A 27,312-nucleotide genomic window follows, 5' to 3' on the forward strand; every position below is an offset into this window, starting at 1 on the left:
AGGCGCTGTGTAGCTTTTTTGGCTCTTCCAGATTTTGATCTTTATGAGTGTTAAGCAGAGGCCTTTGTAAAGTAAGGAGTCATGACTGATCATTTAATTATTACCATTTATTTGTTTAGTGGCACTTGAAATACTTGAAATTATTTGAATTACAACTTTAAATAACACTTTATTTTGCATCTTTAACAGAGTTGCATGTGACATGAAATATTTTACTGTAGCTGAACACATGAATGCATAACCAGTTCAGTAAAAAGACAAATCTAGGACAGCGTGTAAAAAAACGTCACTGAAGATTGAACAAGTCATACATGAAAGAGCATATGAAAGTAAGATAGGAGTTGAGTCAGAGCTTTGAAGCATAACATACATTCACACTTTGCAACAGCTTTTAAACACGAATGCTCATCTGGAGTACAAAACATTCAAGTATTTTTAACTCACAGAGACAGCAGCACACAGGCTGCGTGATGCATCGACAAGGCTTTTTAAACCTTTAAGAAAATAAGCACCTGATTGCACTGTAAACATACGGCAGGCTGTACCACTGCACAGCCTGGGCAGATGTTCATTTACATCTAATCTTCACACTACTCAAGCCAGACTCAGTAGCCCAGAGTGTTTTTTGGAGTTCTGTTTTCATAAAAAATTATAGGTAATGTCAATACAGTTATACTCTTAGCGTAAAAACTTTGGATACTGTAGCTTTTAGGATTTCTGTAATTGCAATGTGAGAAGTTAATTAGTTTATGGCTGGTTTGAATGAATAAATATTTTACTCTGGATTAACCTACATATTAGATTGTCTCAATATGCTAATTAGATCAATCGGATTAATCAATTATGAGATCTGGTTGTTAAGTTGTCCAGGGTATTTTTCAAACTTCTTCTCAGCCTCCTCACTGAAAGCATCACCTGAAATAAAGACAAGGGAAAATAAATCTTTTAGTATTTGTCACAGAATGGAAGCACTAGCCTAATGTACTCCTACTATATATATATATATTATTGTGATGTTTTATCAGCAGTTTGGACTCTCATTCTGACGCCACCCATTCACTACAGGGGATCCATTGGTGAGCAATTGATGTAATGTTGAATTTATTCAACTTGGATGGCCTGAGGGTGAGTAAATTTTCATTTTTGGGTAAACTATTTCTTTAAGGCTTTGTATTCGTGTCTCACCAATATGGCAGTTATGGACCCAGATCCTGTGCCCATCATATTTGCAGTTACATTTCATGGCATTGTTTGTGAAGTCACTCTCTGCAACCTCATAGTTAGGATTTATCACAACCTGGAAAGAAGCGAAAACAAGTCTGAATACTATATTAAATCAACAGAATACATGTTTTTGGTGACTGGGGACAATGATCTGCACCCATTGTCTGACCTGAAGGATATAATTTCCTGGTTTGACATCAGTAATATCGATCCACTGGCAATCAATGTCATGGCGATACAAATCCCAGCATCCCACTGTGATGCCCTGCTCACCAAAGTTAGCACACTCATATCTCTTGGAAACACCTAGCATAAACAAAGATATTTACACAAGTAAAAATGTGTCTAACTAAACAGAGCTGACTGTAAATGTGTATTTGGATGAGTGTGATTTACCCTCGTCACAATCTGTGTCCTCCAGGCAGAAGCTGGCTTTGTGTCCTTCTGCCACTTTAGTGCCATTGACAGACATCAGGTCATAGTGTGTGAAGATGTCCATACTATGATAATGCCTGTGGAGGCACACACACATAACAAATCCCATCAAAACTGAGAGAAAAGCAGTACAGACTAAAGGTTATTGCACACTGAGTCCGAAATTTTCGCATGCGTTTTTCCATTTTTTCGCATTCCCCATCCTTTCCTATCAAAATGCATGCTACGGATGCGAAAACGCAGAAAATCGAACCTGATCCGAATTTTTTTTTGACGGACGAAAGTTTCGGACTCAGTGTGCAGTGACCTTAAAGGTCTTCAAAGTGTGGACAATAGATCGCAGAATGCCACAAAACATTAGAGAGAAAAACAGATCATCTGCTTGTCTAAAGACTAGTCAGAAATCATACCTTGAAAGTACAAAATCTTCTTGAAATTTATGTTTTTTTTCTCATTTAAGCTCATGAATGTGCATGAAAATGATCAACACGTGTTTTGGAAAGACTAATTTACATTGGATACCTTGATTGTGTTGAGGTAAAATGGAGTCTCCGTTGGTTTCCATACAATTCACCAAAACACTTTGAAAAAGAGTAGTCAGGCAAAACAACAGGTCAACAACTAAAATATGAAATTCATGACAACTTATGAACTTTAAGACTTGAAGTTTACTCAAATCACTGTTTCTTCATGTATTTGAGTTTCACAGTCAACAAGTCTATGAAATTATGAATTACTATTGTCTGTTGTAGCACTGAAAATAAATGTGAGAAACCCATTTTACCCTCACAAAAGTTTGAGAACTCAACATAAAACGGCAGAGGATATTTACAAATATCCATAAATACTATTTACATTTTTAGTCTCTGACAAGCTACAATATAGGTTTTCTGTTTTTATATGAGTCTTTAGTTTTTGGTTTTCCTTTTTTTTTTCTTAGTTTTGCATGAAAACCAGTGGGAGTCCATTTGACCAGCAACAAAAAGTGAAAAAAATTATATAAATTCTTTTTAACAGTATGGTTACCCGTGACATGCGTGCCAAACCCATGAGTGACGGCCTGCTTTGGGCCTGAAGTCAGCCCGTCCGATGTTGTGTATCTGTGAGGAGAAGCGCAGCAGGCGGCGGTGACCGTAAGGCCAGTTAGCTTTTGCGGCGCTCTTGGACAGACAGTCCTCCTCTGCTGCACAGTACAGCATGTGTAACGGCCGGTCCTCTATATACGTCGTCTGCTGCACTAGCGGTGCGTTCAGCACTAGATCAGATGCAGCTGGGGAAATAAAATTGCACTTTATTTAAGTATTTTTTTTATTGTATTTCTTTATTTATTGTATTTTAAGATCAAGCTAAAATATGCAAAAACCTTCAAACCGCATGCTGGAAACATAAAATGAATGTTCAAAGAAAAATATAGATTTTTGTTTCTATTTTGACATTGCATGTTGGTCACTGAACTGGATGTCTGAGGTTTTAATGTCTGAACAAACAGTTTTGCTCCACGCACAACAGTTGAGAAAATTATATGTTATCTCATTTGTATACATAATCCAGACAGGTGTAAGTCATTTGACGTCAAACCTTTGCCATGTGAGGTTCACTAATTACAGACCAGTGCTCAGAGAAAGATAAACAGCAGACTGACCACAGCTCTAGATCTACCATCAGCAGAAGATTGACCGTCTGAGAGGTGAGAATTCCAGCCATCTATAAAAATATTATGAATAACTCTTGCAAAACAGTCAGTTTTGACTCTTATACTGTTTGACTGAACTAGATTCTGAGTATGATATTGCTTTTATACAGCAGTTCTATAAACGGCTTAATACTGAGTGATCTACATTTTAAACACTATATTGCCATTTAGCAGCGTCCCAGTTCACAAACTTATGCACTATTATATGCCATTTTAGTATAAATAGCGTGAGTGGTATGTTCACACTTAAAATTCCAAAAAGGAAAAAGTGCAAATGCTTGGATGACACACTTGATTAACCGAAAAAATAAATTAAGTGTGGAAGTGTTGTACAATAGAGGGTAGAGTATATTGTATAGTATAAGTGCATATTTTTAGGGCATCATTTGGGATACAACTTTTGACTATTTTTTTCCCCCAGAGCTAACAAAAATAGTTCCAAACAAAGCCAAAGCAAAATTAATGTGCATTTCTGAGCAAAACACAGTGAATGAGAGTTTTCTTAAAAATCAGTTAAGTGAATGTTTCAGTGACTCACTTATAAAGACAGTCACTTGTGTAAACGTATCTGGCAAAAGTCTCAGTGAAAAATCCTCATCATTAATACAAAGACTGACAGTCTATCTGAAAAGCACAAACACTGGTAAAGCGCTACAATCAGTAAAAAGTTCTAGTGCTGTTGGACTAAATACCAGTAATACTAATAATCAAATTTGAGGTATTCTTTGTATATCTGTGTGGGTTAGGGTTACTTACTTTCTGAGCAGATAACTCCTGCTGAGAACCGTGCGGCTGCTTTCTGGCAGTTGACCGTTCTGTGGTGTTGGCACTGGCTGAGAGACATCTCCTCTCCTGTACATTTCACTCCACTCATAACCATCTCTGTCACATTACTGCCGTCCCAATACCATGTTTCCTTAGCAAACACGCAACACAAACAAACAGACAGATGGTGATTTACAGTTTACTATGAAGAGATTGTCAGTCATAAATTCATTGGACTTATACCAACAGACCTACATGGTAAACATGCCATTTTATGCTATTTTCATAACTACTTAAAGATTGTAAAGCATTAAGCATTTAACACTCGAAGAGCAGGTCATTCGGTCAAAGTAGAAGAGCAGGTACCCCCCCCCCCCACCTCCAAAAAAAAAAAACAGTAAAAGAAAGAAAAAGAAAAATGATTTCCAAAAGATTGATTTTTTTTCTTCATTTATTTATTTTTGCATTACGGTAATGAGAAGGTGGGGAGAAACATAACCTTAATGTTAAACCTTAACTGTCATGAGCACAATGCCACAACAATTCTAAATATAATATCTATAATTAATTTCTTCTGGTGTAACATTACCAGGTCACACTTACAAAAAAATAAAGATATTTTAGAAATAAAGATTTCTATTTAGACTTATATTCCTGAGAAAAAGTAATTTACAAACATTCGTGTTGGCTAAAAACAGCATTCCTGATAAAAGAATAGATCTGCGTCTGCGAGCATTGTGTGTATGTCATGTACTCACTGTAATCGCATGCATGCTGAACCCCAGCCCTAGCTGCCTGCATGCCACCATGGCCTCTTTGGTGGTCCAGCCCTCACTGCATACACTGCCCCACCGCTGCCCCACCCGCACCTCCACTCGCCCTTCATACTGCGAGCGCCCACCTGACAGACGCACCTGCAATCACAACCTACGCCACGTCAACCACACTCACATCTTACCCCGCTCACCCAGCTGTCTCCTGCCATCCGCTGCTTACCCACATACACAGACAGACGACCCTGCTGAAAAGACCCGGGGGCCTCATTTATAAAACACACACACACAGGATCAGATTTGAGCCGAAATTCCATGGATTTCATTCTACAGGATTTATAAAAGTGGTTTGAAAATGTTCTTATGCACACCAACAGAAGAGCATGCATATAAACTTATATACCAGAAAATTAAAAAACATTTTAGCATTGTTTAATAAAATATAAAGATAAAAACGCACAGTATGCATTAATATTACATAGCACTAATATATATATATATTTTTTATAATTACATCATTAAAATCAATTGCTTCTCATATATATATATATTAGGGCCGGGACTTTAACGCGTTAATTTAGATTAATTAATTACACAAAAATAACGCGTTAAATTTTTTTAACGCATTTTAATCGCACTTATTTTTGCACCGCAGAACGTTTCTCACTGGATGCGTTTCGGCGGACCGATTATACTGGAGCACCTACTAGCGTTCAGAACGGACTTGCGTTCTCGTGGAGACCGGTCTTGCCAGGCTTCCTTGGAAGAACGAACTCGGAAGGACGCGAGAACACAGAACGCACACTTATGAGAATTGAGATGTACTGCATTCCTGCTTAACTGACCGCAAAGTGACGGGAGTCTGGCGATCAGTGCGCTGGATCTGATGCTAGCCGACAGCTCGCCGCTCCCGTGTGTTGTGACAGCTGTCACCAAAGAGGTTCACCAACAGACTCATGCTTAGACAGGAAGATGTTGAGGATGTCCATCATCTTTATTTAATCTGTTCTTCTATTTAAATCAGCGGTTAACTCATAGTGGGTACATTGACTATTATGCTTCTCAGCATAAGAAACGGCCAATGAACAATAAATATTACAAAATGTCATAACTTATTAAAACATTTCATACTATTATAGATATTACTTTCATATAATTGTATTGTTTTATTTTACAGCGTTATATGTTTTACTGTTAAGATTCATTTTAATATGCCAATAAAAATGCAGACTTTCTCCGGGTCTTATAACTTTATTAAAATTAACCAAAACAAAACGATAAATGTTTACTTTCAACTTGAAGAGCCGTTAAGTATTTGTGAGAGCGACTTTAAAGCTTACAGGCTTCCGTACACCGGCCGCCCACAGCGTTTTCTGGGATTTCTAACGGCTCGATTCTCTCAAGTCTGCACTCGATGCATCCTCAGTTTCAAGAACATATCCGGGCACTTTCATGCATCCTCTATACTTGCGTTCTTGAGAATTGGAACTGAACTTCGACGGTTAATGATGACGTAGAACGAGAACACAAGGACGCAAGATCGCTGAAGAACGCATATTGAGAAACAGCCAAAAACAAACCACAGTGAACATGGACAAAGAAGCTGATGAGACCGCTTTGGTTGGCCCTGTGGATGGGAAATTTAAAAATCCATATAAAAAAAACTTACTTCTCACTGTTCTCAGGTCAAATATTTATATGCGATTAAAATGCGATTAATTTCGATTAATTAATTACAAAGCCTCTAATTAATTAGATTAATTTTTTTAATCGAGTCCCGGCCCTAATATATATATATATATATAAAATTATAATATTATTATATTATATTCATTATAATATATATATTCGTCATCATTGCCCAAGAAAAAAAAAGTTGATCTTTTGTGAAAATATACACATTTTAATGCGTAAATTTAATCAGTAAAGTGATTGTAATTAAACTTGCAACATTTAAAACTACCCTACCATTGTTGTGGGCAACAAATATGGTAATTAATATGTATAAAACTATAAAATAGTAGGTATATATGTTCACATGAATAACTTGTCATATATTGTACGTTCACATTTAGGATCATAAAAAGCACGTCTTTATAAATGAGGCCCTAGTATCGAACAGCATGGTTGGTTAGTCCTAGCTTTATGCTGGTCTAGCTACTGTAGTTTAACCAAGCTGTTCAGTAGCCAAACTTGAGCAGACTGATCTTTTCAGCAGGTTTATTTCTGTCGTCCCTGTACTACACGCACTGACTCATGTGGTGCGTTTTCAAAGTCCAAGACTTTGAATATGTATGTGGGAGTGTGAAAGCCAGCACCATCTGATTTTTTCGATGGTAGCAAGTTCAAGGCATTGTTAGCATGCAAGTGTGTGTTGCCGTTACTGTTAGCATCCTACTTGTAGGCCATGGTTGGCGTACCCGAGGCCCAGCTGCCTGCACACAACCATGGCCTCCTCAGTTCCCCAGCCTTCTCCACAGATCAGGCCCCAGCGCAGTGTCCCGTTAGTCTCAGTATGTAACACCTCCACACGGCCCTCGTAGCGAGATCGGCCCCCTAAGATGCGCACCTGAGCAGGGCACAACCAGGAACGAGGGGTAAGAGGTAGTTCAACTAGAAATATACATGAGATCGGGCTAATTGTCACACTTCTTACTCTAAAGAGGTGTTTTTTTGTTAGTTTATTTCAAAAGTCAGGTTATTCTATTTCAAAAAAAATTCTACAATTTCATTGCCGAAGAAATGTTTGAACGTACCGTTCAAAAATTTGGGGTCTGAAGGATTTTTAAATATTTTTGAAAGAAATTCTCTTATGCTCACCCAGGCTGTATTTATTTGATGAAAAATGCAGTAAAAACTGCAATATTGCAATTTTAAATAACTGTTTTCTATTTATATAGATATTAAAATGTAATTATTCCTGTAATGGCAAAGATTAATTAAATCAGCAGCCATTACCCCAGTTTGCAGTGTCATGTAATCTTGCAGAAATAATTTAATATGCTGATTCGGTGCTCAAGAAACATTTATTAATGTTGAAAACAGTTGTGATGCTTCATATTTTTGTGGAGATAATAATATTTTTTTTCAGGATTCTTTCATAAGAGTATGTGACAACTAGCCCTGGTGTCTTCTACATGCATATAAGAGGTTTCAAGCAGTAGGTGCATGAAGGTACGTGGTGGTTAAGGTACATTGCATCTGTTGAGAATCAATCATAATAAATCACAACAGATGATTAATTAATTCCAGTAATTGTCTCTTAATACAGACAATGATACCCATTATTTCCAGTCATCTATTTTAAGCCAAGATGAATACTGAGCACAACATCAGGAATAAATCGAATTCATTTGATCATTGCTATGTTCTTCTTGAATTGAGAAACAAGCAATAGATGTAAATGAATGTAATATAGAGTCACTGGAAACACTGAATGACATGCAACCTGTGTTAAATAACAAAATCAACACATAAGAAGAAATGTTATGAGTGTGAGTATGTGTGTGTTGCTCTGACCGTTTTCTCATAGCCCATATATGGAACATTACAGCGGAGTGAAGCGTCTTCAGTGTGTTTGCAGTCCTCAGCTGTGATGTTTTTATAGCGGCAGTTCCACAGAGAGCGCTCATGACCTGTGCACTGCACCTCATTCATATAGATAGGCCCCAACCCTGAGACAAAACACAAAGCAAAATTCATACTGGCAAAAATACAGAAAATAAACATAAAATTGTGTAACTAACAAGTTTTATTTATGCGAAGACATTGGCCCTAAAAAAGTAACACACAGTTTCAGCTCCCATTCACTTTCATTGTTTGGACAGAAAATACAATGGAAGTCGCTGTGGAGAAAAACTTATAAGTATTGCAAAAATATTCAGATTCAGAGTTTCAGAAGTCTGAATCTTTCTCTGTTCAGACAACCATCTTTGTACAATTTCATTATCAGTCACTGTCCACTGAGCGTACAGTCCATTCTTTAATACGTCATTCCCAGTACTTTCCACAATCATTAATTATCTTTCATAACACCTGCTTTCATTGTAGAAAACTCCCTGCTAGTCTGTTTTTCAAAAAGATAACTTCTCTTATCTACCATTGTTCGGGTGCCCAAGGTTGCAAAGGCATGTACATTTTAGTACATGATTTTAATAAGCTGTCAGGATTTTAATGAGTTGTACACATTATCTACTTCCGCATCTCATCCTGTAGCATCTCCCATCTCTGGTCCTTCTTTCTGTATTCTCTATTCATAAGCCAAAAATCAAAAGTCAAACCAAAAATTATTCAGACACCAGATATAATTTTTTATATTTTTTTTACTAGTGGGTGCAGGACACTATAGTTCATTTATGTAAGTGAGGATAGCAAAATAAATGTAAACTGTGTAATATTATACCCCAAAATTCTTCATAAAGTGGACTACCAGTAAAATTGATAACAATTTGCTACCAAAAATTATTCAGACACTTTTACCTGACCATTTTTTGCTTAAGTGTTTTTCTTTAATTGCTAATGCGACCTTTTTACACCACAGACTGAACAAAATTAAGCATTGCTTGGTAATTGGTTGACCTAAATTGGTAATATTAAATTGTGTACTTAAATGTAACAGATGACATCTATTCAACCGAATTCTTTACATACTTTTCTATCAAAGTTATATTACATTATCAAGATGAATTTGTTCTGACACAGTTTAACTCCAAGTTCTTGTCATATTTTATTAACATTTTCTAAACTATAGCGAATAAACTGTAATAATGTGAGAAACGCAGAAGGTCTCTGAATTAATTTTGGTTTGACTGTTGGCCATAAGGCCTACACAGTCAGTCAGTTTCGCCTTGAGGCCTCCAAAATGCACATGGCTCTCATACAAAGCAGAATAGCTTACACAAACATACAAAGTAACCTCTTCAAATGTTTTATTTTGGATAAATTAAATATTTCATCAAAGCCAGTGGGAACCCAAACTGATTGGTTACCATCATTCTTCAAAATATTTGCTTTTCCTCTGACTGCATATCCTCCTTTTTTTAAACTGTGCATTTTAACAGAATTTTTCTTTTTTTTTCTCATGATGTTGTATGTCTGATGTGTTTTTTCTGTGCCAGCTGTGTGCCCAAGTCCAAGACAAATTTCCCTAACAGGGATAATAAAAAGTATATACAGTCCAATCCAAAGAATCTTAGTCTGAAGCTAAAAAATCTGTGCCCATCATACTGAATGCGATTTTTTTTGTGAAATGTGTCAACTCTTGACTTTCTAAAATCTGCAGACTGGTTATAACTTTCAGCAACTAGCATTGACTCCAAACTGCAAATTGGGAGCATCAATCTGGGCAATAACGGAGGTAATAAATGAGGGCAGTTATATTATCTCTGAAAACCTCAAGGTCACTGGTCAGGTAATAAAAGCATTCCATGCATTCCTTCACTGGAGGAAAAACAGTGTCTGTATTTGTTCCATTATATCCGTCCACCCCCTAATTTGTTTTTGTCTCTCTTTTGCAATCTCACCTTGTCCCATGCGGGCACCTGTGAGGGCTTCTTTGGCAGAGCCGAAGCCCAGTTCTCTGCATACGACGCTGGCAGAGAGCAGGTTCCAACGATCATCACAAATCGTCCCCCATTCACTGCCCTTCAACACCTCCACACGGCCCTCACCATATTTCGCTCCACCCTTCAGCCGTATAGTAGACTGATGAGAAACAAACAGAGAAACAAACCGTTAATAGAAGTATATAAACTTATACATAAACTAATCTAAACTTATGTAGCAATAATGAAATACACAGTTTACCGGCATCTTGAGTTTCTTCCTCATGGCAGCGCTCTGTGCGTACAGTGGACCGGGCACACAGCTGACCACAGCAGGCATTCCTCCAGGACACGACTCTGTGGCATTGTCATAGTTAAACTCCAGAGGACATGCGGCCAAGTGCACTTCTGTGCCTAAGCATGCCACTGAATGAACCAGGAAGTGATTCTTCTGCCTTTCAGCATACAGCCTGAGAGAGGAGAAGTGAAAGAGCATGACCATGTTTATATGCACGTTATTTTTAGATTAGGGTCCATACTTACGTTAAGCCTTTATTCAGAGAAAGATGTTTAAATGCTCAACAGCTATTGCAATATTCTTGTATACACATACGGTCATGGCCAAAAATATCGGCACCCTTGGTAAATATGATCAAAGAAGGCTGTGAAAATTAATCTGCATTGTTAATCCTTTTGATATTTTATTTAAAAAATTCACACAAATCTAACCTTTCATTGGATAATAAGAATTTAAAATGGGGGGAAATATCATTATGAAATAAAAAAAAATTCTCTAATACACATTGGCCACAATTAACGGCACCCTTTTATTCAATACTTTTTGAAACCAACATTTGCCAGTTTAACAGCTCTAAATTTTCTCCTATAATACCTGATGAGGTCAGAGAACACCTGACAAGAGATCAGAGACCATTCCTTCATCCAGAATCACCAGTGTTGGGGAAGCTACTCTGAAACTGTAGTTTGACAAGCTACAAGCTACTCGTAAGTTAAAGTAGTTAAACTACAGTCAAGCTACCCTTTTGGAAAAGTAGTTAGCTACACTACAAGTTACTATCAAAAAGTAGCTAGCTACATTGAAACTACTTTTGATTTTTTTGAACAACGTATATTATAAATAACTGAATAAGTGTCTGAGGAATGTTTTAAGTAAAATATTTAGTGTTTAAAACAATGCAATACAATTATGATTTCAAAGAGTATTGTTTTATTACACACAACACTCAAATATCTCAGACTGTTACAAAAAGTGTAACCTTTACTTGTCGTTTCTTTGAGAGACATGAACTTGGACAAATAAGGCCATGGGTAATTAACGTTAGTTGTTTCTCCATCCTCCAAATCTGCCGCCAGGTCTTGCTCCATCATGGATAATATGGGTGTGTCAACCCACTTCTGTACGTCAGTGAACTGTTAGCCGCAAGATGCGTGATTAAACAACAGGTGGCAGTAATGGCAAAAAATGAGTTTGTAATCAAACAAGAAGCATCTTGCATCGCGCTGATTCGCGCAGGCTCGACAAAACGCAATGTAGCTTTTGCTCGCGCTACACCGCTACTTGCTGCAAAAAGTAGTTAGCTACTGGAAAAGCTACACTGTTTAAAAAGCAACTGAGCTACTGCCAAGCTACTGAAAAATGTAGTTAAGTTAGTAGCGTCGCTACTTGTAGTTAACTACTCCCCAACACTGAGAATCACTCCAGACCCTTCAGATTCCCAGCTCCATGTCGGTGCTTCTTCAGTTCACCTCACTCATTTTCTACAGGGTTCAGGTCAGAGGACTGGAATGGCCATAGCAGAAGCTTGATTTTGTGCCCAGTGACCCATTTTTGTGTTGTTTTTGAGGTTTGTGTTTGGATTATTGTACGGTTGGAAGATTTCCAATTATAAGATTTCTAACAGAGTCAGTCACTTGCTGATTTTTTATCTGTTGATATTTGATAGAATGCATGGTGCCATGTGTCTAAACAAGATGCCCAGGACCTCCAGCAGAAATATAGGCCCACAACATCAAAAATACAGCAGTATATTTCATTGTACACATGGGGTACTTTTTATCCGTGTTCACCAAACCCATCTTGAGTGTTTGCTGCTAAAAAGCAAATTTTTGAGTTTCATCTGACCATAGAAGCCAGTCCCATTTGAAGTTCCAGTCGTGTCTGACAACTGAATATGCTGGAGATTGTTTTTGGATGAGCTAGGAGAATTTTTCTTGAAACCCTCCTAAACAACATGTGGTGATGTAGGTGCAGTTTGACAATATTTTTTGTTGTTACAATTTTTTTTCTAAGGTTTTCTGACCCCAAGACTCAAATATTTTCTGCAATTCTCCAGCTGTGATCCTTGGAGAGTCTTTAGCCACTGAAACTCTCCTTCTCACCTTGCATTTGGACGATATAGACACACGTCCTCTTCCAGGCAGTTTCGTAACATTTTATGTTGATTGGAAATTCTTAATTATTGCCCTGATGGTGGAAATGGGAATTTTCACTGCTCTAGCTCTTTTCTTAAAGCCACTTCACTTATTTGTGAAGCTCAATTATCTTTTGCTGCACATCAGAAATATATTCTTTGGTTTTTCTCATTGTGATGGGTGAATAAGGGAATTTGGGCCTTGTTTTCCCTCCTATTTATATTTCTGTGAAACAGGAAGCCATGGCTGGATAATTTCTTGTTCATAATCTCCCTGGAGTGCTCAAAATTGTGAATATGAATGGGAATATATTTTATATACTTAAATACATTTTACTCATAAGAATTTCTAAGGGTGCCAATAATTGTGTCCAACGTGTATTTGAGAAAAACATTTATTTCATAATGATATTTCCCCCATTTTAAATTCTTATTATCCAATGAAAGGTTAGATTTTTGTGAATTAAAAAGAAAAAAAACCGGATTAACAATGCAGATTCATTTTCACAGCCGCCTTTGATCATATTTACCAAGTGTGCCGATATTTTTGGCCATGACTGTATGTAATCAGCATAATTTCTATAATGCACAGATTATGGACAAATATTGGAGATGGCAGCAGAACTGTGTGTTAATTGTGTAATTTAACAAAACTCATTCATTTTCATTGATGTAGACACACACCAGGACAGCAAAATTGCATGATGTACACTACTGTTCAAAAGTATGGTCGGTACAATTTTTTGAAAGTCTTATTACAATTTAAAATGTTATATATATATATATATATATATATATATATATATATATATATATATATATATATATATTTATTTTTACGTAATTTATTCCTTTGGAGTATTGATGCTGAAAATTCAGCTTTGCCATCAGTCTTCAGTGTCAAATGATCCTTCTGAAATCATTTTAATATGCTGATTTGCTGCTCAAGAAATGATGAAAACAGCTGTACTGCTTAATATTTGTGTGTACACATTTTTCGGATTCTTTGATGAATAGCAAGTTCAAAAGAACAGACTGATATGTTCTCAGAATTGCGAGTTTATATCTCAGAATTATGACTTTTTAACTCGCAAGTGCAAGTTTATATCATGCAATTCTGAGAAAAAAAAGTCAGCTGTCAGCTGAAAATATTCAGAAGGAACAAATAAATTCCTTGAGAACTATAACTTCCCGCTCAGGTCCACTGCAGTCATCATAGTCTTCACATTCTTTCTGATTTGAGTGATCCTTTTCTATCTAGCTAGCTAAATATGTTTAACATGTGAATTCTTGCTAAATATGCAGTTATATTACGGGTCGTTGGCGTGAATTGTTCTCGTGATGGAGTGGTGATGGAGCGCTGTTGGAGCGAGTGAAAACCACGACACTCCGACTTTTAAAAAAATCCGCTCCTCGCTCCATTCAAAATCACACCGCTCCACTCGCATTCCGCTCATATACTCTGATTGTGAGTAACTGTTGCTGTCATGACAGATCTATTTCAGAACCAGCTGCTATCAAAATAATCTGGCTACGGGCGCGGGACAGATATTATTGCTTGCGGGCCAGTTTTGGTCGCCTGTTGCCGACCACTGATCTATAGGTTTTGTCTAGGCCCCAGAATCACCTGTAATGCAGCATTTCTGACTGACAACATTTAGATTTAGAGAACAAAAGAGAAGGTTGGAAAGTTCTGAGCCAAAAAGGTAATGTATGTTTCCCCTTTTTTTTGTTCCCCAAGGTTACCTTTTAGCTGCAGCTGATTTGCCCGGTTTAGGCTTAGTGCTAGTTTTAGTGATAACTTTGGGCTCCTGCCTGTAATGCAAACATCCATTAAGCATTCAGAAACACTCAAATGTGAACTGCAACACCCAACATGCACATGCACACATATACATACCAGCTGCATGGGAAAGAGGACAATAAGATCCAAGTCTTTTTCGAAATAATTAAGACATAACACTGACAAGATGCTGTGAGGCACAAGCTAACAAAATGAATAATTATTTTAAATATAGGTAATAATAATTACCAAAAGTGTCAGTAACAGAAACTTTGGGATGAGAACTACAAAATACCACATCAATTAAAAAGGAAAAATGTTAATGGTGATTTCACTTTCCCATGCCTGTTATATCCATTGAAACTAGCACATTAGAAGCACACATATCTGAGGTAAACATGCAGTAAGCACAAGGAGGGATTTGTGTTAGTATGAGGGTATCTGTTTCAAGATATCGCCCTCAGAAAGCTTCTACTCTTGCACAAGCACAGCCTCATCTCAAAACTATGTGAGTAAAACTAACAGATGGTAATAAGTTCTTCATGGGGAAATGTTTCGTCCACTTTTCGTCTTTCAGACAGACACACTCACATATCGCTGAGAGAGCATATCAACACAACCTCATCACAAAAAAGGATAACTGACTAAAGCTTGGAAACTGCAGTTAGTTGACTAACACTAATAGTGTTGTGTACTAAAAGCCACACTATGTGCTTGAGTCCTCTAGGGAAAGAACACTACTGGTTTCTTTCCCTCAGATAGTACCTGGCCGCTGTTACTTTAACTTTAGATTTTGGCTCAGCAGATCTCTTTCTGAGAAGCCTGTTGAAAACAGGGAAATGGGGTCAAGCACACATACACACATGTACACTGTTTACTGTATCTCTCTTATTTCTCTCTGTCCACTTCAGGACAGTTTACTTAGACTGTTTGAGATGGGAAAGGTTGCGTGGCATCACCATATTCCCTTAAAGGGATAGTTCACCCAAAAATGAAAATTCTGTCATTAATTACTCATATCGTTCCAAATACATAAGACCTTCGTTCATCTTCAGAAAACAAATTAAGATCATTTTGATGAAATCCGAGAGCTCTCTGACCCTGCAGAGACAGAAAGGGTACTACCACAAGCCACGGAAACGTAGCAAGGACATCATTAAAACAGTCCATGTGATATCAGTGGTTCAACTGCAATTTTATGAAGCTATAAGTACCACGACAAATGCGTGTTCTACGTCAGCAGAACCAAACGCACATGTCGTGGTAAACTCGATAATGGTGGTGCACTGTCCTGGGAGAGACGAAATCAATGAATAAAGTCATTATTTTAGTTTTCTTTGTGCGCAAAAAGTATTCCCGTAGCTTCATAAAATTTACGGTTGAACCACTGATGTCACATGGACTATTTTAACAATGTCCTTACTATGTTTCTGGACCTTGAACGTGGTCATTGCTTTGCTGTCTGTGCAGGTTAAGAAAGCTCTCGGATTTCGAAGATGAACGAAGGTCTTGCAGGTTTGGAACGACATGAAGGTGAATAATTAATGACAGAATTTTAATTTTGGGGTGAACTAACCTTTTAACCCTTTCTAAATTGAAAAATAGTGTGCTTAATTTTATTGAATGTGCCCTTGTAGTATACTTCACAGCATACATTTATAAAAAACTGCAGATAACATTAATGAAATATAAAAGGCATCTTAAGTGTACTTAAAGAGACTACACTTTCATTACTGTTTCTTAAAACACTTAAAAAGTGCACTTGTGGAAATGTTTGAATTTTACATTTTAAATCAATATGTTTTAATAACCTTTAGTGATGCTTCAAAATAGTACAAATATTTTGATGTACTGAATAACATACTAAAGTACATGTAAAGTACTCCATTACAATTTTAAATGTAGAATGTTATTTAATATTACATTAAAGTTGAAGAAAGTTTAAATATTATTTACAGTTATAGCTGATATCATTATATTATATAAGTTAAAAAGCCATCATATTTGGCCATATTTACACTAACATTTTGTTATTTGATTTTGATTGTATTTTGTGGGATATTTTGACCTAAACTATGATAAAGTCGAAGCTTTCCAGAAATAAACCTTTTGGTCAATAATAAAACAGGCTTCTTTTACTATGCTGGAATCCTAAGTTCCATTAAAATATCCCAAAAACTATAAAAACAACTGAAGTTATGGAAACATCATCAGTCACAGTGCGCCACTGTTTCGAGAATGTGGGGTAGGTAATGGTGCGTACGTGCCTTATTAGGGAGACAGGCTGAGAAATGGAACCTTTAAAACCACACATGGGAAATAAATGCAGACAGACGTTGAGAAAAGACTTCCTCTCAGCTTTTTCTTATTGTCACTGGTTGGTTTGTCTAAGTGTATGTGTGTAAAGCCATTTGTATTATGCATAGGGCTTATTCATGTAAGTGGAACATTCTTGTAACATTCCATTGGATTTTGGGATGAGACCCCTACAGTGTACATTCTACCAGTTTCCTACGTCTATGCAATAGTTTCCTTGTCCAGATGTTTGTCTGTGGTTTAAACTGTATGTTGCTGCATTTCACAGATGACTGAGAAAGTAAACATAATTTCCTCACACATTGGCTAAACTGCCACAGTAAAGTGAGATGCCACACACAAAGTCTAAATAGAGTACTATTAAAATGTGTAAAAGTGGCCAAGTTTCAATGGCCAACCACAATCCAATCAAATCCTGATGGATCAAATCGATTCCTTCTCTACATCCAGGCCTCAACATGTCATGAACACTCACTTGTAGAAGTTCTTGTTGACCTTCTTCTCGTGGGGGAATCCCATCATGCCACAAACAACATGTGAATTTTTTGGTGTCCAGCCATTATCACAGATCTGAGCCCATCCGTCCTTATTCTTGACTTCCACTACCCCCTCAGTGACCGGCATCCGCTTAGTGGCTATGGTGAACACAGGACGCAAACGTACCTCCTCCACTTTATTCTCATCTACCTGCACCTGAGAGACACATGATGCAAAAAATAAAAACCATAGTGACAACCAAACATGAACAGAGAGTGAACAAGCTTGTGAGATGGAAGTGTATTTAACCCCTTTAGACAGTGCAGGACAAAAACAAAAAAGAAGATGCAGAACTCAGTCATCGAGTGTTTCCTGCATGTTAGATCAGAGTCGTTATTGTTAACTAAAATTATTAAAACATGTTGGTAATTTAAAAGTAAGCTGAAATAAAACATACAAATACAAAATTAGATAAAAACTTTAATCTAAACTAAAAAATTAGTAATGTTGCCTTGTCAAACTAACTTAGTTTAAGTTGAAGCACTAAAATTACTGGAAAACTAGATATAAATTAAAATAAACTGGACTAAAACTAAATTACACTTAAAAGTTATATTTAAAAAAAAGATAATAAAATAACAAATAATAAAATTTCTAAAAAAATTAACAAATGAAAACTGAAAAAAAAAAATTATATAATTAAAAATATAAATAAAAAAACTACAATAATATTAAAATTATGCTAAAATAACACTGTAGAAGTTATTGTACTTAACTCAATTTCCCACACTCACAAATGCTAAAAGCAAGTATTCTTTTATAAAGACAACATGTTGTTTTTAAATTATTAATAGGTGTTAAATTAGCAACATTCCTTTTATGTACTATCCGAGTTGGGGCCATGAATTGATTAACAATGTTAGGTACATAGGTTTCTGTGATTAATCCTATTTGCACTAAACAATACTCACTGTACAATATAAGAGAAATTTATTTTAAATTAAACTGAAATATATTTGTATAACACTTATTAATATTATTGTTACAAAGTGGTACAGTAGTAGTAAAGGTAAACTAGCAAAGAAACTAGACAACACTGGCCAAATAAAAGAAAAAATTTAGAAATACTAAATAAAATATATGGTTTAAGTACAGTTAAAATACATTTTGTAAAATATTTTCTCTCATATTTTCTGTCGACAGCAGTTAAGATTTAAAAAAAAAAATTCTTAATTGTTTCTGTGTAGGGTCCTTTACCTCTATAACATTGGAGTCCATGTATCCCGGCAGTCTCTCATCTTTACAGATCACTCCAGCGTCCTCATCATGAGTGCAGTCACTGTTACCCCAGCCACGAGATTTACACACTGACACGCTCCTCTCACTGCCACTGCACTGCACATTGTCAAGCCAAATCTTACCTGGAACAAACAAAACCTCTCTGAACACATACAGAAACTGCTTTATATCCGCTCTGATTGAGTGTGCGAATGTGTGCAGGAACGTTACCTGTGCCCTTGCCATACTTGGCGCTGTGAGTCCAGCCCGTGGCAGACACGAAGCCCAGCTGGCGACAGAGGACATGGGCATTGGCCAGTGAGAAGTCATCATCACAGATGGTTCCCCACTCGCCTTTATAAAACACTTCAATTCGGCCCTCATTGTGTTTCCTGGGGAAGCCAGACAGACGGAACTTCAGAGTCTCTGGGCCTTCTGCTGTCTGAGGGGTCGGTGTGGGGCTCGAGCGCACTGGCGGTGTGGTTTGGGCAAAGCATGATGGAATCCAAGCATGAATTAGGAAGACAACAATGTGTCGCCACCACTGACACAGCTCCATGTGCGGCTCTGTGACAGAGAACAGAAACAAAGAGGGGAAGGTTTGAAAAATACTGAAATACATGTGGTTACTGTTGTGTGAATGCCAGTATGTTTTGATTTGAGCACTATCATGTGTTCACATAGAACATGTTAAGCACACTCCCTGTAAAAAAATGACTGTACACTAAAAAAAATTGTGTAGGACTTATTTTTTACTAGTAAATGTCACAAATAATTACAAAGTAATGCACATCGCATTAAATTTGAAATTTTGAAGTAAAAAGACTGAAGTAATAATACACTGCAATAATCTTTTTTTTTTTTTGCAGTTTACAGTAAATAATTATTCTCCAAAAAACCCCTCTAAAAAGTTCAGAAGAATTATGGTAATTATAATGCCGCAAAATGTGTTTTTCTCGAGATTTACCCACAGATCTGTGCGTGTATCCTGAATTTCCAACAATTGACAGATTGATTGGAAACGACATACAACTAAAACTATTCTGTTCACAAGAGACATTTAACGTCATTTTATTATGGGTCACATTTAACCCCAAAAATACTGTTTAAGGACAATTAAGCCTATTTTTAGGGCCATGAAGATTTTCTGCCATGTGACAATTTTTAAGTGACTAACCCCCATCACCACTTCTCATTACTGTAATGCAAAAAATAACTTTTTACTGTAATGTAAAAAAAATACTGCACTAAATGTACTTCTTTGTAATTCAATTTCATAAATAATGAAGTAAAAAAGTATTTTCTTGTAAAATGTACTCCAGTAAAATTGAACAGCTTTGAAAAAAGCATGTTTTAAAGTGTACAGCAATAAGAAATTAGAATCACCATCATTAATAATGCTTATTACAACAACAAAAAAGCATTACAGTAATAATGATCATGTCATCAAAATAATCCAAAGCATCTGAATGGTCCTAAAAATAAGATTTATTAGTTTTCTTTATAAAAAAATATGTACCTTTTCTTTTGATTTTGGAGAAAAATGTGCCTTGGGTATGTTTTCTTGAGATTCACCCACAGATCAAATGTCTGTGCATGTATCCAACACACCCTGGGGCACCCACTGTTACAGAAAAACTAACAATAACTGTATTTGACACAGACATTTCATTCATCACATAATCTAAACTCAATACTTTCATGTTCATGCACCTATTTTGATCAGCATGAGCTGTAGCCATCCTGCAATAGCACCAGCTGGCATACTGATTTTAGAGGAAGCAGTAAAACATTTTACTGAACCTCAACCACCCACTGGGTTTAAGTATTTAAACCCTTTGTATATAGTATGACCTTGCACAGATAATTGTGTTGATGATATAACAGCCCCTCACTGGGATTTCACTAATGTAACAACAGCTTAACAGACAAGTCACTCTGGTGCCTGTGGGTCACAGAGGAATGTAACTCATGAGCGCCCTCGCCACTGGCTATGAGCGAGTACAGACCCGTTACCCAAACACATGGCCTTCTATTGTCAGTTTGTGGACTGGACTGGATCGTTGAATTGCCTTCATTTGAATATCAGGTCATAATACAATTTTATAAATCCATGTAAAAATGTCAGCAACCATAAAAGCCACTTAAACTCTTTGGGAACACAGTTTTCTTGGTAATTAATTTACTTAATTTTTAACAATGTCCCACACTGGGAATACATCCCAGAAGAATTCTTTCATTTCTGTCATTAACATTTACACCACATCTTTAATCATGTATTAAATCATGTATTATATTGTGGAAAGGAGGTGATGGAATTTTAATTTTGGGATAAAATGGCTCCTTTGTCATCCTATGAATTCATAGCTAGAATTTTAAGAATTTTGTAGAATCTCAAAAACGCATAATTTGACAAAACAACAGCTTGATTGGAAATGACAAATATATATTTACCTTCATTTGACTTTCTTCATGACCAATATTTCCTGTCTCCTTTCTAATAAAGAACACTAACTAATATTAGGTTACTAAATGCATATTAAATCTGCATAATTGTATAAGACAAGTATTTTAAGTAATTTCAATAATGTTACATGTGTAAAACAATATCAAATCAGTAACTTTTCTTGGATGGATCCAATTATACAAGGTGAAAACAGATCTCCAGTAGCATATGATTCACCAGCACACGGTATGATCAAATCTTTAAATCACTTCATCTGTAAACTATATCATAATTTGAAATGCCTATATAAACAGGCAAAAGAAATGCTGAGGTAAAGGCGAGACGCAGCCTGGTCTGGACCCCACAAGGTATGTGAGATTATAGACAAATTCGGGTTAATAAACATGAGGGCAAAATGCAAACAGATGTTTATTATGTTTATGTAAATGTTATCAGTTTTCTTTAAAACATAAAACTGTTGCAAACGCGTTGATATCATTTTTAAGCTTCACTGCAAAAGAGGAAGTGCAGGCTACTTGGCGTCCAGCTGCTTTATCTCAGATCATATCGGTGCAAGTTAAATACTCTATTCAAAAATATTTATTACACTTTTGCGTAAAAGATAAAACTATTCAACAATATACTCATAAAAAGCATATTTACCTATATATATATATATATATATATATATAAAAAAAAAAAAAAAAACTTACCTCAAGTTAAGCGGTCTCTTCACAGTCTTGGCACACAGTTTATGCACAGAACCTGAGAAGCATCCAGAAAAGACTTGAGTATCCTCTGCAGAACCCAGACCTTGTGCGTCTTGAGCGGAGATAACGGGCTGTAATGGCAGTGAATTGCCAGCTGGACAGTCGTGCGGGTGGGAGAGAGAGCGATGGGAAAGACGGGGCACAGGGGGAGAGGTGGAGCTGACTCGTGGACGACTTCACACGAATCAAAAGGGGCAGGATTTATTTGAGGAAAAACACACAGCCCTTTCACAGTTCAGGAAAAGATTTTCCTACTTGCATAACGCTCAGGCACGGTCTACGTTTGTAAAACTACATCCTGGAATATTTAAATGAAAAAAATAATAACGTGCTACTGTTAAAATATCCGATTTTAATAAATCAAGTCATTGTTTCTGCATGTCAAAAGCATGAAGAAGCCTTTTTATATTGTGATTTATATCTTTTATTACAAAAAATTACATATTTTTTTTACAAAGGCGTTTTTGTTGAAGAACAATACTTGTTTTCCATGTTTTAAACACAAAACGCAAGGCACTTCTTATTTGCTGGTGTAGGAACAAACTGTCTATTATTTATACAGATTTGAGCAATAAGCAAGTAACATACACCGACTATAAAGAGAAGGCAACAGAACACATGTTGGTTTATGCAACAGGGACACCAATGTTATTCCAAAGAAGAAGAAAAAACAGTTCTCATGTTTGAAGAGGAGATTTATCCATAGTGTAAAAGTTTTTGTTCCCCTCCCTGAAAATAAGGTCAAAGTTTTGCCTGGTCCATTTCTCTCTCAGTTATGCAAAAATTGTCAAAACAACACTGTTTCTCTACAAACATAATATGAGCTACATAACATTCATGAACTTCTGATTCTGAACTCATTGTGACATCTACAACAAAAAATATATTTAGTAAGTTTGCATTTATGTTGCATCAGTTACATATACAAGAGCAAAATGAGCAAAGTGCTTGACTTATCAGCTTGCTTTTGAGTAAATTATGACTGTGCCCCAAAAATAGTGCAATGTACCACAATGATTACTGTCACTAGCAACCATAAACAATTTTCAGTCACTGTTCTGTTTGATGCAATATCAGTTCATAACCAGTAATGGTTCAAACCAGTATTATAGACGTGGTTAATTCTGATTGTTTAACCTGACTGTATAGCATATTATTATGAGATGTTATTATAGTAATAGTTTTGATATTAATAAGATGTCAGAGCTTGGTCTGCATAGTTGAGGGCATGGGCTGATATTTGAAGGCAATTTTGGTCTGTTTGCATAAATATGTCTGTCTTTTGGTAAAAGCTGTGAACTACGATTGAGTAGCAGATCAGGATGGGTTTGGCAACTCCAAAAGTGCACCAACTGCCCCAAAATAACCCTGAAAAACACAAAATGACTTTTGAGTGATTTGTTTAGATATTATTTAGTTTTGGAGGAATTACAAAGACTCACACACACCTCATGTCGCAGGAACAGTGCTTTGAGTTGTCCTTTGCTCCAGGAGTCCAAAGCATAAGCGAGCAGCTTCATGGATAATGTGTTCACTTGCAGAAAGTTCCCAACAAATACCACTCTTTCAATGTTCTAAATGGAAGAAACTCATAATGAGCATTGATTCTGAAAATGTCATTCTTTTAAGAGGAGTTTCCAAGGAGCTGATTGGCGCCTGGTCTCTCATAGCCCTGTACAATGCTGCTTGATCCAGATTCCACAAGGCAGCACCGTAAAGAGGCTGACAGACAAGGGCAAGGACAACATACTGGTGATTTATAGTGTGGATGTGCACGCGTACCTCATTGAGTGCACACATGCGTGTGATTGAACCAATGTTGTTGGTGATGGTGACAAGTGTTGCTCTAGCCAGATCCTCCTTGGAGACGGAGTCTCTCTTCTACTTGCATATCATGTTGCCAAAGCTACAAAAAATACGCACACATTATATTGATTAAATTGATTCATGTCTATAATCAGTGTCATAACAGAATAGCATTGTCATTTAAGGAATAGCATTTGGGATAAAAAAACAAAAAAAAACACCTTTATTCATCAAGGATGCATTAAATTAATCAAAAGTGTCCAAAAAACACATTCATGTTGATACAAAAGTTCTCTATTCTATTCATCAAAGAATCCTGAATTCATTTGGATTGATTTAAGAACATTGAAAACATTAAAAAGACCCCAAACTTTCAAACATTAATGTATATGCTTGTACCTGGAGGCAACAGCCCATCCTGGCAAGCCAAATCGTTCATAGTCGCCACCATAGATGTCCCTGACTAGTTTATCTACACATGTACTCTCCCCTTCTGTGGCCATTGCCAATGCCTCCTCAAAGGTAGAACATCCAGTCAACAGACAACACAGTCCAAGGAATGTACCACCACCAAGACTAAAGGGGAGACAGAATATATAACTATAGCTTTACAGTAAAATGCCCATTTATTTTGTTAAACTGTTGCAATATTATTAAGTCATGACCAACCTGGTTCCAGTAACACGTTTGTAGTCGACACCAGAGCCAATGTTGACAAGCAGCAGAGGATAGGGGTTCTCCAGGTTGTATGCCTTCTGCTCGCAGCGCTCAGGGTCTGTTGGATGCTCAAAATAGTAACATTCAGGTGGACCACTTGAGACCACTGCACTGAGTCAATGTACAGAACCCCCTTTATCAGGCAGTCAAGCTCATCCAGCTTCAACAGCTGCAGATTGGCCATCTAAGAGAGGAAAGACAGCAAAGAGAACCAATTAAAGGAATAGTTCAACAAAAATCACCTTCAGACCATTCAAGATGTAGATGAGTTTCTTAACTAGGTACAGATGTGGAGAAATGTACCATTACATCACTTGCTCACCATTGGATCCTGGGTGCCGTAAGAATAAGAGTCCAAGCAGCTGATAAAAACATCACAATTCTGGGTTATGGAATCATATTTTATTTTGGTTAGAAGTGTTATAAAGTTAAAACATCTTAATAAAGGATTTTTTTCTTAAAAACATGCTATTCACTTCACAGGATGTTAATCGATGGGCTAAAATTGTGTGGATTACTTGTGGAGGTTTTTATCAGCTGTTTGGACTCTCATTCTCATGGCACCCATTCACTGTAGAGGATCCATTGGTGAGCAAGTGATGTAATGCCAAATTTCTGTCAGGAACACTATTGTCAAAATGATTGACATACAGTTTGGTTTGACAGTATGGTTCTGTTCTGGGCAAAAACTCCCTGCCCATCCACGCAGCCTGTCATGAATGAGCAGGGAGAGCAGCAATAATAACCCCCAAAGGTAAACAGAACAGAACAAAGCAGATATCATTAATGTACTTAATGATTTTTAAGTGTAACACATTATTCAAGATAAAAGGAGTCTGATCTGATTCAATGAGGAATATCAGAAAGCCAAGTCCTGACTGTGGCGAAAGGAGGAGTTGGGGATGGAGGAGGGTAATAATAAGCAGAATAATATGGAATAGAGCTTATATAGGAATGCCGTGATAGGTGTCGTATTCCTATAGGTAGATGTGATCAGCTGAGAGTCAGCTGATGCAAGCTTGACGCACGTGACCAGCCAGAACTAAAGCTATACGCTTCATTTCTACAAATATGTTCAGATGAAGAAAGAAACTCATCTACATCTTGATCAGCCTGAGGCCATCATTTCATTTTTGGTCTATTTATTCCTTTAAACAGATCACATAAAATAATATATATAATTGCAGTAATGTGAGCTTGGACACACCGTACGGAAGTCATCTTCATATTTAAATGCACCACCTCCAGTGGCACAGAGGGTGGTGTGCAGACTGGAGAAATGCTCGTCTCGGCCCATCTGCAGGAAGGCAGGCAGCTTATGCGTGGGAAAGTGGATGAAGTGCAGGTTGCCCTTGCAGCCCCAAAGGGTGAGGTCAGAGAGCTCCAGGTGAACATCTCGTATACCTGTTTTGCCATAGGCGGTGTGTGAGTTGAGGTAGTGGCGGATGCTTTTCAGATTCTCCACCTCCTCCTGTTCCTCTTCTGCTGTAATGTCTTTGGGCTCAAAGTAGACCAGCTTCACCAATGTGCCACCAATGTCCATGCCAAACCACGGGAAAGCTGGGGACCAATAATAGTGAAGTGACTTCAATACCTTGTGCATTTTCTAAACATTTTTTGTGAGTAAATATTAAGCTCATTTCACTTTTTTAGGGAAAAGTTCACTGTTAACAACATATGAGCCGTTTTATTTTCTGTAATTTTCATTGAGGTTGGCACATTTTCAGCCTTTTAAGTAAAATCTGGGACATTTCTGACTTTGCAATCTTCTAACAATAAACATCAAACATTAACTAAACAAAATGTAAGAATAAAAGGTAAGAAATCAAAATACACAATAGTTTTAACTAGTTTCGAAAAAAAACATCTCAATCAAAAAGAAATATTTGTTCCTCGCACAATAACTTCAGTAGCATGATTGAATGGTTGCGCTTGACGAATAAGTCAACACGACAAAATTGAGAAAAAACGTGTTACACACCTAAATATTACATTTTTTGTTATTAAATGTTATTACTCTCTACCATTGTACTTGGGTCGCCTTTTGATATTTAAGATTCCTGAAGACTATAGTATTAATGCTATACCATATGTAAATATATGAAATGTACATTTATGTTATCTATCGTCTAAACATTTTAAGTGTCTTATTCAGTAATATGATGCCAACCGCGAGCGCAAAAAAAACAACAACTGTCAAACATGGCTATAAAACGTATGACTATTGGTTTAATTTATTTATATATATCTGAGATTTCACTGTGGCATCAGCTCCGTTAACCGTGTTTTCTAGCGCATAACAAGATGGTTTACCTACGCGGCCTGCTCTTTTTCAGCGAATCGAGCCTCGGCATCGCCGGCGTCGATTTTGACATCCGCTGCTCTCGGAGTGCACTGCCGCCGGCCTCTGCTCTGTCTGCACCCGGTGTAGCAACTATGCTACAGGACGTTTCCGTCTTTGATCGAGGCAGTACGAGCGCTGTCGGTTCTTCCCTCGCCGTCACAGTGGAAGCCGTTCAGCTCCATTAAGTCTTTTTCCAAAACATTCTGCGTCGATTGTTAAGGAATCACAGTTAACATATATAAATGCATTGTCTGTGTTTCATATTGTCATTCACATCTCCATAGAAAATGTTCACGTCGCTGTGTTTACAACACAAGCACAGTTACTCGAATTACCAATGAATGCTCTTCTCCTATCAACTGAAGTCGCAACGAGCCAATCATGTTCTCAGTTCGGTTCATACTTTCCCTTATTGGCGATAACTTTGACTTCTTCAACAGTAGACGGCGCGCTTCACATAACAGCACTGTCTACATCCAAGCATCATTTGTTCACAATCTTTACCGCCTT

At 37.0% G+C, this 27,312-nt stretch overlaps 1 protein-coding gene and 1 pseudogene across 4 annotated transcripts; both read right to left on the reverse strand.

The window, feature by feature from the left end:
* Positions 1-87: 87 nt before the first annotated feature.
* Positions 88-22,041, reverse strand: LOC306882380 (lysyl oxidase homolog 3B-like). Of its 3 annotated transcripts, XM_079436967.1 has the most exons (17): positions 21,879-22,020; positions 18,951-19,286; positions 18,699-18,862; positions 17,440-17,657; positions 15,414-15,470; positions 14,612-14,680; positions 10,696-10,903; positions 10,413-10,593; positions 8,410-8,564; positions 7,289-7,459; positions 4,876-5,031; positions 4,109-4,268; positions 2,686-2,929; positions 1,621-1,736; positions 1,394-1,530; positions 1,186-1,297; positions 88-915 (listed from the first exon to the last, which is right to left on the reverse strand). In XM_079436967.1, exons 2-17 carry the CDS (start codon positions 19,276-19,278, stop codon positions 842-844), a joined length of 2,550 nt encoding a protein of 849 aa, XP_079293093.1. In that variant the 5' UTR covers positions 19,279-19,286; positions 21,879-22,020; the 3' UTR covers positions 88-841. The 3 variants fall into 3 exon arrangements, with proteins under 3 accessions (XP_079293093.1, XP_079293091.1, XP_079293092.1); XM_079436965.1 differs by lacking the exon at positions 7,289-7,459 and having other exon boundaries at positions 21,879-22,041; XM_079436966.1 differs by lacking the exons at positions 4,876-5,031; positions 14,612-14,680; positions 15,414-15,470 and having other exon boundaries at positions 21,879-22,041.
* Positions 22,042-22,346: 305 nt separating this feature from the next.
* LOC306882606 (pantothenate kinase 3-like) lies at positions 22,347-26,984 on the reverse strand (annotated as a pseudogene). Its single transcript, XR_013785904.1, has 7 exons — positions 26,776-26,984; positions 25,666-26,018; positions 24,411-24,642; positions 24,141-24,317; positions 23,718-23,841; positions 23,384-23,509; positions 22,347-23,303 (listed from the first exon to the last, which is right to left on the reverse strand). The product of XR_013785904.1 is annotated as a pantothenate kinase 3-like (transcript).
* Positions 26,985-27,312: the final 328 nt, after the last annotated feature.

This window comes from Barbus barbus (assembly GCF_936440315.1).
Source record: "Barbus barbus genome assembly, chromosome: 16".
Taxonomy (NCBI): Eukaryota; Metazoa; Chordata; class Actinopteri; order Cypriniformes; family Cyprinidae; genus Barbus; species Barbus barbus.